We start from the raw sequence: 11,994 nt of genomic DNA on the forward strand, positions 1-11,994 counted from the left end.
TAAAAAAAAAGAGGAGAAAAATCGCATGCCTATGCATCGTTCCATTCTGTTTTATGGTTCATAAACTTTCGCTCCTCGGTGAGTGCTCTTTGCCCTTTTTTTATGGGGGCACATTGAATAAAAAACTGATTTGTTTTGCCGCCCTTACTTCAACGTTTGATGTTGCCGGCTGTTTTGCTTGATTTCAGCCATTTGTTGCCACCAAACTGTGGCTCAGTTTTTCGGGGGCTAACATATGGCACTCACTTCGGCATAATCAACATCATCATCATCATCATCCTGCTGACGAGTTGTTAATGATGAACATAATGACGACACGGAGCGCTTTGGGCCAACAAAGTTGTTAACATAAAATGGCTCGCTGCACACATGTACACCCACAATTTGCTCAGATTTCCCCAGTACTTACAGTCCTCTGTGTGTGTGTATGTGTGCTCAACAACTTTCACTTTTATAGTCCTCATATGTCATTGCAGTCGTTTTTTACCTGCGAATTTTTGAAGGTCAGAAAAATAGTAAAGAATCCAAGTTTTAATCTAGGTTTAATTATATGTAATTTTTTGGTATTTTGCCTTTTGGTGCAATAGTTTTTCTACATTTTATGCATTTGAATTATATAGCAATTTCTTTCCATGCACCAATTTACCGCCGAAAACTTGCATTCAAAAGCAGCAAAATAAAATGTGAAAATTTTATTAGATTTTGCATTTGAAGAAGGTAAACGGAGGAAAAAAAACACCCAGCGATTGAGGGGTTGTTTTTGCTAGGGGTGTGAGTCTCAGTCCCAAAAAACTTTGCACTGAGGCTGAGTAAAGTTTTCATGTTTTTCCCTGGGTTTCTCCAGTTTTCGGAACCTTGATGCCCGCTGCGGGCGATGGATGATTCTGATTTTGATTTAGCCCATGTTGCTGTGGGTTACTTTTTGGCATACGCCACCCAGTCGTATGGGCAATGTAAACAAGTTTCTCCCGCCACTCAACCGTATTCCGGATTTCCTGCGATGAAAAGCAAGCTTTGCGCCAGCCGTTTTCGTTCGACTGTCAGCCCAACTCTGGATATCTATAGACACATTCATCATCTATATACCCAGCATTCAAATCAGACATTGTATTTCGATCAAAAAAAAAAAAAAAAACAAAAAAAATGCCAGTTTTGAGACTCAATGCTTATTACACCAAATTCTTCCCATCCTCGAGGATTCGTTGCATGGTTTTGGAGCGAAGACGGTACTTGATGAAGGTCGCGCAGGTGCGAAATAGGTACATCATGAGGCTCAAACACGATTCACAACCCAGATGCGATGCCACATACACGGATATTCCCGAATCCTTGAAGTCTATTATTGAGAAGAAACTGCTCTCGAAGCGTGTTATCGGTAGCTTTCGACTGAGATTCCACTGCAATTCGTTCAGGAAGAGGCTCGAGATCACAGCCACAATAACCAACCCCACAGTTCCGTCGGACAATGATCTCGCTCCGGAGGATGATCAGCTTTACGAGCTGTACATTTGCTGTAGCCAGGGTAAATTGCTGGGCAAGATTCCCTTCCTGGAGAGCGACTACCGGCGTGCAGCCCGCGAGGCCATCGATTTCCTGGGCATCTAGGCATTCCCGAAAAACAAAAAAAAACCCTCCTGTTGTGTATTTTCATTGACATGCAGAGGAGGAATATATTTTATCCTGGCAACGACGACATGACACACCTAACTTGCGATACGCCACTATGCTGAACGGACCTTGATTATCGATTACCTCTTACGACTCCATTTTTTATATCTGCAGCCGCCTTGTGGGGAATTTTAAAAACTTGTACAATTATATTTGGACCTCAATAAATTTACAGTTAATTTACATAAGCTTTAAAAAATGTATACAATATAATCACTTTTATAAATAACTTAAATATTCATCAAGAGAATGAATTACTCTCATTCATTTCTTTACCAATTTATTGATTGAATGCTTTTCAGATATATTTTTAACACAAATAAGCTCTTCTTTTTTTCTATATTCTCTCTATAGTGTGATTTCATTACGAGAAAATCTACTTCTGCTGAAAAGAAATTGACGTTTGCTATGCTCTTCAGTAAAATAAATACAGAAAATACAAAATCAAGTTTATTGACAATAAATTAGCAATCAGGGCAATTAAAACTTTCCCCTCTTCAATCAATGTTGTTTTGAAAGTTGCTTGATTGAAAGCTTTTTAATTTAATTAAGATATATATTTTTAATTGATACTTACACCGCATTGAATACTTAGTTTAAAGATGGAGCTTTGAACTGAATACCAAAGCACGCAGCATTATTTAAATATTTAAATATGGCCATCATTATTTCAGAATAATAATGGCGCATTTTTCGCTTACCCCCCGAATAAAACAAGAAGCTGTTGAAAATCAACAGATTCAGAATGTAAAGTCATAAGATGAACCACTTTAACAATCCCTCGTAAGCGATAATTGCAATCGGACGGGGTCTGCGGTTGCTGGGCTGGGTATTAAAAAGAAAGGGGCACCGAAGGATGCCAATAATTCCGACCATATAACCACTTACCACGCACAACCACACGCAGACACACGCACACTTCAAACACAAACACATATGCAAATGTGCGTGTGCCTGTGTACCCTGCGACAAGACCCCAAAGAACATGCTATCAATTTTATTTTTATTTATTTTACCTCCCTCCAAAGCGCCCATTTTCCCTCGCATTTGTTTGCTCTTGGCTCAGGCTGAGCATATTTTGTAGCTCGTAAAAGTTTTTGATATAAAATGTAAACAAAGGCGAAATGGGACACGGAAAACACACAGCCTCCAAGCACTGGGGCAAAAGTGTAGTATATATTAGGTGATAGCTAATTATAAAAATAATTTAAAAAATATTCTCATTGAAATTGCTAAATTCTAAATTCTAATAGAAAAGAGCATGAATATCAACGCTTAATTCGTAATATTAAATTAATGTATTGATTTAAATTGTCGCGTTTCGCTCAGTGTAGGCAACTCAAAATTATGGCGCGTTTTGTAACCAGCAAAAGGCCAAAACGAGTTTCGTCTTTCGCCTGCTTGTTTTTGTTGCGGCTTCTGCTTTTTTCGCCGCCCCTTTTCCGTTCCCCTTTTTCCGCCATTTTGGACGGCCCTTGTGGATGGGTACCTGAGTGCGCCAGTGTGAGTGTGAACTGTTGCCAGTGTATGTGTATGTGTGTGTGTGTGTGAGAGAGTGTGCCCAACGAGCCCTTTCAATGCTCGATGCTCACGCACTTGCACATATTAATTAAAAAGTTCAGGGTCAGGCCAAGAGACAGACATCAGCTGGCCGAACAAGGGCTAAAAAGCAACAAGAAAGAAAAAAAAGAAAAAAACAAGCGCTGGTCAAAAAGGGGGGGGGGGGGAGGATTGGGGGCACAGGGAGCGTAACCCCTGACTTGGTTATTTTTAGTCAGTCCCGGCAATGTTGGTCGAAAATTTCAGTGTTGCTTCAGCATAATTTGTTTACTCTGCTGTTTTGGTTCTTGGCCCCCGCATTTTGACACCCTGTAATTTTCAGCCGCAATGAGTTGCTCTTGTTGCTATATTTTGAAGGAAATGAACTTTTACTTACTCATCTCATGTAAACTTTACCCACTAACTTTTTAAGATATCTTTATAAATAGTTACCCTTTGTTCAAAGAAGTTGACATAAAATTGTTCATAATAATTCCTGCTTAAAAGACAACATAACTGTCGAAACAAGCAAGGAACTTTCAAAATGGCCTAGTACAGGAACAGGCCCCTGCAGGACTTTTCCCAAAACGTACAAAACAACCAACGAAAGTTGAAAACAAAAGCTGGGGACACACACCTACACACACACACGTATAACAGGCTGTTGGTAGTGGGAGGAGTGGGGAAGAGGTCCTTGTGGGTCACGGAAGCTGTGCGTAACTATAATTAATTTCATTTTAGACTGGTTAGCAAATAAACGAGCAAACGATGCGGTTCGTTCGTTCGCTGGCTGCTTGTTTAGCTCCTCTCACCTTCTCACTCTCGATGGAATGTACAACCATCCACCAAACCGGGCAGACCACCCATTCGGCAGCCATCGGCTCGTTTTTGGCCGGTTGAGACACTATTTTTGGCATCGTCCTTGTTGCCATGTTGTTGGCTTTGCACTTTGCCAGCACTTGACTGCCCAACTTTTCGCTCGTGGACCACCTGGAAAGCCACCCAGAAAGCCACCCAAAACACAGTCAAAAAAAAAACACAAAAAAACAAACGCCCAAGCCACCCAAAAGAACCACCCACTTATAGTATAACTGTTGCTGATGTTGCAGGATTTCATTTCGAGTCCGTTGTTGAGCGTTGAAGTCCTTTGAAGGACCTGAAAGGCTCAACCCTTATCAAAAATTCAACGGCATGATTTCATACCCCCGAAATTATTGATTCATCTTGAATGCCGAATCATGCCCCTGCTTTTTCGTAGGCCGCACAAAAAAAGTTTATCCCACGGCCTAATCGCCTGGAACTCATTAACTTTCCTTCGTTGCAAATATTTTGTTTAATTTCGCTAGTCAGTGTTTACAAATGATTTTCTCTCCTGCATAATTAGGAAGCATAAGCAAATAAACTGAAAAGATTTGATTTTAAAGAAAATCTTCAAAAAATTTACTTTACATTTGCTTATGAACAAAAATGTACTTTGCAAATATGCATGTAAGCGGAAAAAGGAATAGAAAAAAAAGTTGTTTAGTACCCTCTAACCCTTTGGTTAAACATAATTGATGATTTTTGGTGAAAATAACGAACAATGTTATCGAAAACTATAGTTCGATATATTGTTGTTGAAATATTGAGAGGAAAAGAGCTGGCAGCCAGGATGACCTGGCTGGAATAAATAAAAATGCCAACGCCACAGTTGGTTGGCCCGTAAGTCATCCCGAGATGATTCCATCAAATATGCATGGCCCATCATCATCATCATCATTGGAACCCAAGCAGGGCCGAGCTGTCTATTTGAATTATGCATGCATAGACAGCAGTAGCGGGCGGGAAAAACTGACCGGGCGGAGGGGGCAGGGAAAATCCATGGTGGGCAAGCTAGGGGGTGTGTCGGGATAAAAGGGGTTGTCAGCGCCAGGAAAGCGCAGCATGGCGTCTGCCAAGGAAATTAGATTTCCCACCAGCAATGCGCCCTTGTGTTGTGCCTGTGTGTGCGCCAGTATCTGTGTTAGCCAGTTGGACAAAACGGCTTAAGTGTTTTTGCCAGCGCCTTTTCACCCGATTTGCATAATGGTCGCCGCGGACGCCTGAAAAGTATGCTACAACTTTTTATCAACTTTTTCAGCGGAAATTATGCTCAGCACGAGTCAGTGCGTGTGTGTGCGACACTAGCTCACCCCCACACACACACACACACGGACGCACGCATCCTTGCACAGGTCAGTTACGGTTCAATATCGCAAATGATATATGTGCGAGTGGCCCCTATAAAACTCACTTTAATTATTTATTTATTCAAATGGCTGGCCTGGCTTCTAAGCCGAAAAGCCTTTTACAAAGGCAGCCAGTGTGGAGGAAAACCGGGTGGAAAAGGGGCAAAAACAGTGAGAGGAAGCGCTGCGAGGGGATCAAAAGGGGGGAGAAAGCGGAAAAAGGCAATGGCAAAGGCAAAGGCGGTGGAAAAGCATTTTTCCAACTTTCTCCCAGCGCTTCCTGCAAGAAATTGAAAGTGGCACGCGCAAATTACTTAATCCTACTTTTCAAGTACTTACTGCATACATATATACACTTGCACAGTGAACTCTTGATAGGGTGAAACCATCGAAGCCATTACTGCCTTCAAGATCACTTGCAATATTATAGCATTTATTACAAACAACCACATCCTAAGTTTTAAATGGAAGACCATGAGCTAAATAAATAAAATTCCGGAAATGAATTTAAATTATTTTTAATATCAACATTTCTTATGTAGGACAACAAACAAATTGTTACCTTGCAGAGTGTTCACTGCACACAAGCTTATGTACACAGGCTAGGGCCGTAAATGCCTACACGTACTTTCGGGTCCTTTGATCTAATTTACCAAGCATTTTCAGGTATTCCAACTTTGAATGCCAAAAACGAAACCCAAGATGACAACAACAACAACAGCGACAACGGCAAAAAAAAAAAAAAAAATGCCAAGTTTAAAAAGCTAAATCTTAAACGAAGGCGAAAACGAAAATGAAAATGTTAAATGAAAACGCCCCCAAGAGCCGTCAAGCTAGAGCTTCCCCACTTTTCACTTTTCACGTGTCTCCAGTGAGTCCTGGCAGTTAATCAATGAATAGCCGCACCGTACTGTCCTCATCCTTGGAGCAGCCACCTCCCCCTTCCCGCCATCAGTTTTAGGATGCCGGACAGGACCACCAGGAATCCCTCGCAATTACATCAAAAGGAAAACTGCTGGCAAAGAGCCCAAGTAATATTTCAAGGGGGAAGGACGACAGACGCTCTAAAATTAACTAAATAGCAGACGCCAGCAGTCCAAGGAACCACCCGAAAATCCATCCCATGCCATCCTAGCCCATTCCAGGACACAAAAAGTCACTTAGAAGACTGAGAATCAAAAGAAAAACGGCCAATGTCCGCCAGGTGTCCAAAGTACTCGCCCTTTTTTTATATTTTTATTTTTATTTTCATTCCTACGAATTGCATTTTATTGCCAGGACAACAGTTCACAAAAAAATACATAGAAATAAGAGTAAGAATGAAAGGAAAACTGAATAGAACCGCAGACCATGGCAAACGTAAAATGTTCACCATTTAACTAAATTGTTTCATTTAGCGTTGGAACAAAGTGGAAATGGGGGAAAAAGTGGGCGAAATTCTTGCGGGTGGTGGGGAGATAAATGAGTTCCCAAATATAATACAGATTAATGGAGTCAGGGGATTTGGCTCATCAAATCCCGCAGTAGTTTTTTCCCTGTTTTTTTTTCTCAAAGAAGAAACAAATAGCAGCCACATAAACTGTGCAAACTTATTTCACATTAACTATTGATATTAAATTGAACAAAAGCTTTATTTACGTTTAAAATCTCTTTTATATTCAAACAAACACCAACAATTTCTAAAATGTGTGCACAAATATATTTCTTGCCGCCAAAAGATGAGCATAAACTCTCAACATTTTTCTTTGTGGATTAAATGTGGAACCTTGGCATAACTTTTAATTAGCCCGCAGTGTTGAGTAACTTTTTAAGGAGTTTTTCACCTGCGAAAGTTTATTAAGTTTGCAGAAAATTGCATTCGGTTTAGAGTACTGTGGGTGGGTGTGTGTTTGCCTGCAGCAAAAGTACAAAAGTGGCTGGCTGTTGAGTTGTTGAGACGTGTTCTGTTTTTTTTCTTTTTTTTTCGCCCCAGTGTTGAGCAACTGGGCTGATTGGAAACGTAACTGAGGTGAAACAAATGCAGCCTCAGCCTCCCGATTTCCCACTCTTCCGCTTTACCATCGCCCCCCGAGAGATCCGCAATTCGCACGCCGGAATCCCCATTTCCAGCTCCAGCTCCAGCTTCATCTCCATCTGCGTCCGTGTCCAGGTACAACTGCTCCGGCTTAGCCGCAAGCCGGACCGAAGGACACACACAGGGAAAAGTGGGAAAATTGAGTTGAAAATTGTTCGTGGCACACACTTCACAGGCAACGCAAATTGACAGCTGTCAATCAACCGTTCGCCCACTTGAGCCCCACTCCTTCGTCCTGCCAGGTGCCATTGCTCCATCCTGCGCCCACCGTCCGCCTGCAGATCCCACGGATGATGAGGCTTCATCCATTGGACTCCCGGAGGACTGCGATTGCCAGCTGCTGTTGTGCACCTGAAATTGATTAAGCCCCGGACCAAACTTTCGCCAAGTTTCAAAAATGCAAAAGCCAAAAATTCAGACAGCAAGGTGCACTACTAAAACAGCAAGGAAACGTTCTACTATTATTAAGCATAAAATTGATGAAAATATACAATATTCAGAAAAAGCCAGCAAGCAGCTACAAAAATCGAATATAATTTTAAAATGAATAAGAAAACCGTGCCGCCAAGCAACATTATATATTCAGAGAGATCAAAACACCAACTTAAGTACGGCAAAAGAATTTAAGTTTAGGGCCGCTCAAATAAAGCGCTTAATTACAAGTAGTCGGTGCTTGGAAATACCGGGAAAAGGAAACATCATCGTGTCACTCAAATTGCAGAGCTTCAATCGAAATGTGTGTCCTTATTGGCCTCAAAATTGCGTTCCCCTCAGCATTTCACAATTTCTACCCACACACAGAGGGATCTGGGCGAAAAATGCTGGGGGAAACTTAGGTACTTCGAACTACTTTGGCCAAGTGTTTCCAATGACTTGCGGGAAAACTTGAGCTCCAACTCGAACTCGGACTTTTATGAACCTGCCACACATTCGACAACTCCCGGTGCGTTGTCTATGTCCTTGCACACATACATAGAAACAGCAAAAAGGATGCGAGGTCCTGCCGGCTGGCAGTTATTAAGTTTATGACCATAAACTTGCGGCCAAATAAGTTGATACTCCATTTTGATTGCCTGTGCGAAACCAGCTTCGAGCATTAGTTCATCTGGAATTCTGGTCGGACTGTTTCCATTTGGCATCTGGCTGAAGTGCAGCAATCTGCTGCCCAGAAACCACATCATTTCGTGAGCAAACATAAACGAAAGTCAAGTACAGCAAGCACAAAAATGAGCAAAACACCTGCATTTTTGATGGCCAAACTAAGCTTGCCTTTAAAGTTAAGTGTTATTACAAATTTATTTAAAAAGTCCATATGTTCTGCGCTCAGTGTATTTATTTCTTCTCTCAACGCCAATCTTCTCAAGCCGTGCCAAAATTAAATTTAATAATTGGTGCATTACTAACATATAAATAGGACTTTCCATCTATATTCTATGCAATAAGAACCAAATTGAATTGTGGCAACCTTCTGGGAAATTGAGCATTGTGTCTTGAGCTTACTTGTATTTCTGCGAAATAAATATAAATACACAGTATTTGGTCCGTTGCCTCTCGATTTCTTTGGGCAACGGTGCGTATGAGGGATTTAACCAATTATACGCAATACTGCAGCGCAAATTGTACAATAAGTAAATACGAATGAATAAAAAGGGAAATATTTAAGTACTCTATTGATAACAAACAATAATTAAAGCGTCTGGCATGGCCTCACTTTATATTTTCGTTTATTATGTTTAATTAATATAAATAATAATGATTTATATTATAATTATTTCTATTGATTTCCATAATACCACCTTTTTTTCATAAGTATAAACAATAAATATCAATATACATTTTACAAACCGTTACTATAGTAAATGACCCCATACTGTTACCTGTAGTTTGACCCAATTAGTAAATCCCAAGCCCCTTTGTAAATTGAGATTTGCCAGCCATGCGAAAATTGTGCCCCATCCAATGCGTTTTAAACCACCAAATACTATTTTCTTCGATTTTTTCCAGTGTATCTCTGTGTCTCTGTGTGTGTAGCAAACCCATCAGTACCACCCCCCTCCAAAAATAAAAAAAAAAAACCCCAAAAAGACCCACTGAAAAAAAACCCACGAATACAAAAATACAGACCCAAAAATCACCGCCATTTCGGCTAGCCGAAAACCACGAAAGAAAGTCGCAATCATTCGTAAGAACTCGAACATTAAATAGACCGCAAGGAGGAGAATAAGGCCGGAAATAGCCGAGTAAAGGAGGGCCGCAGGAGCGGCAGGAGCCGAAGGATACCGCTCACGTTCGAGGATCGGCGGGCGCTGCCACAGAAACCAGAACATGCGCCATGTCAAAACTGCGGCATTACCGGTCCATGGATCAGCCGTGCAGCAGCACCTGCGTGGTCATACGCAAAAAGTTAGCAATCCAGAGGAAATTCTTAAACTCTAAAACACCACCAACTCTAAAACGCCACCTGACCTCAAAAATCAGCGGAAGCGCTTTCACTTTTCCACCATCTAAATAACGAAAAACCAAAAAATAAAAGCTTTCCTCTTCTCTACGCTTTTCTCTATGCACGCCAAACTAAAACTGAAACTGAAACCAAAGCCAGGACTCTCACCTTGGAGCTTTCACATCCTTAACCACTTTCACCGCATGCCAGCACTCACATACTAACAGCTTTTAAAACTTTTCCAAGCTTTCCAGCAAACTTCGAGCCTTTGGCTTTCGCATGTCCTAAGGACGAAGCTCTTTTTCTCGAGAAAAGCTTTGCAGCCAGCCAGCCAAGCATCCGATCCAAAAATAAAACACCTGCCATTCAGCCATTCTTCACCGCATGACACTGTCCCATCTTCAACTTTCCCTCTTTTCCTCGCTTCTTTTTTACTGCATGCACTTTTATTGTTATTAAGTTACTTATAGTAAGTTTTTAAAATTCACTAATCGCCGTCTTGTGTAATTTCAGGACTATGACAGCCATTTGCTTTGTGTGCAACCTGCCCATCATGTCGCACCAAGTGGGTTTGGTGTGGCAGGGCGGCAACGGCTGGGACGATCTTGTGCGGGAGCAGGTGGGTCCCACTAATTCGCGACAATATTAACTATTATTTAACTTCATTTGTAACAATATATATATCTTAAGTATTTTCCAAAGTGAACGAACAATTCATGCGAAAGAGCAATTTTCAAAGTATTTTCCAAAGTGAACGAACAATTCATGCGAAAGAACAATTTTGAATGGTTCTGAGGAAGTGGTTGTGGCCTCAAAAAGAACTCGAGCTAACTAAATCAAAGCCAAATTTGTGCAAGGAATCATAGATCTGCTTTCAATTGAAAAATCTTTTAGTTTATTGCAAAAAAAGGGAATATAAAATAAAATTAAATCAAATCTTACAGAACATTATGAAACTCAAATCAACACATTTTTTAATCGACAAATTAAAATGAAAAAATATCTCAGCATTTAGTTTTAATTTGAAAAATTTATATTTTGAAATTTAAAATAAAATAAAAAATTGAATTTAATGTTTTAAATCTACATTTGCATTAAACAAAAGGGATTTATTTAACAAGTTTTGAACTTAAATGTGTAACCGAACCCTATAGCTATAGATCATTGAATAATACTTGAAGAACGTTCTGAGAATAATACGATGTTCCGCTTTCAGCTGGAGGAGTCCACCATACGGCAGCGGTTGGGCGGACGACGGGACTCGGCGGCCCAGATCACCACCCCGCCGAGCACCTCGCCGCCGCCAGGACTGCAGCGCCGGCGGCGCAGCTCGCTGGCCCAGCTGACGGACATCCTGCGGGAGTGGAGCGGCGGCACCAAGCAGCAGCAGCAGCACCACTCGCAACAGCAGCAGCAACAGCTGCAGCAAGCGTCCCGCTCCAAGGCGCAGCTGAATCGCCGCGAAACGCTGGCGGATCTGGCGCGCAGTCTGCCCTGGCGCACCTCCACCACCACCGATGCGAGCACGGGTGCCGGGGGATCGGGTGGTGGCGGCTGCACCACCTACATGGCGCCACGCAAGCGACGCGAATCATCCGCGGACTCGGGCATCCGGAGCATGAGGTCGCGACGAGACTCGAATACCGCCGAGTTCGTCAGGCACTGGAATCGGCGCGAGAGCGGGGCAGTTGAGGAGCAGCCCAGCGTCTCCGTGCCCGTCGTCGTCGAGTGCTCTAAAAGCGTAAGTATCCAGGGGATATATACAATATATGTATACAGAGGTGGTCAAAAGTATTTACACAACGAGCTTTTTTTTCAATTAGTTGACAATTGAAAAAAAAGCTCGTTGTGTAAATACTTTTGACCACCTCTGTATATTGCTGGCAAATTCACTTAAATATTTTTTAATTATAAATTAATAACCGTATCAGTTAGTCGAAGCAACAACTGAAATTGGTTTTATGATAGTTCCAAGCAAGTGCATTTGCCAGTTGAGTTCTAAGCAATTACCAGCACCTTTTGGCTCCACCTTGACCACAACCTTGACCCCTAACCCGTGGCGCTGT

General features: G+C 41.7%; 2 protein-coding genes across 4 annotated transcripts in view; both read left to right on the forward strand.

Annotated features, from left to right (window-relative positions):
• Positions 1 to 1,072: 1,072 nt before the first annotated feature.
• On the forward strand, positions 1,073 to 1,851 carry LOC117147597. Its single transcript, XM_033314547.1, has one exon. The coding sequence runs from the start codon at positions 1,144 to 1,146 to the stop codon at positions 1,603 to 1,605; it is 462 nt and encodes a 153-aa protein (XP_033170438.1). The 5' UTR covers positions 1,073 to 1,143; the 3' UTR covers positions 1,606 to 1,851.
• Positions 1,852 to 9,820: 7,969 nt separating this feature from the next.
• LOC117148264 overlaps positions 9,821 to 11,994 on the forward strand; it is a 45,183-nt gene continuing 43,009 nt past the window's right edge. For all 3 annotated transcript variants that reach the window (XM_033315573.1, XM_033315574.1, XM_033315575.1), the window contains exons 1-3: positions 9,821 to 9,891; positions 10,442 to 10,547; positions 11,145 to 11,669. In XM_033315573.1, the coding sequence (XP_033171464.1) occupies positions 9,821 to 9,891; positions 10,442 to 10,547; positions 11,145 to 11,669 (702 nt within the window). The remainder of the gene's footprint in view (positions 9,892 to 10,441; positions 10,548 to 11,144; positions 11,670 to 11,994) is intronic.

This window comes from Drosophila mauritiana, chromosome X (assembly GCF_004382145.1).
Source record: "Drosophila mauritiana strain mau12 chromosome X, ASM438214v1, whole genome shotgun sequence".
Classification (NCBI taxonomy): domain Eukaryota; kingdom Metazoa; phylum Arthropoda; class Insecta; order Diptera; family Drosophilidae; genus Drosophila; species Drosophila mauritiana.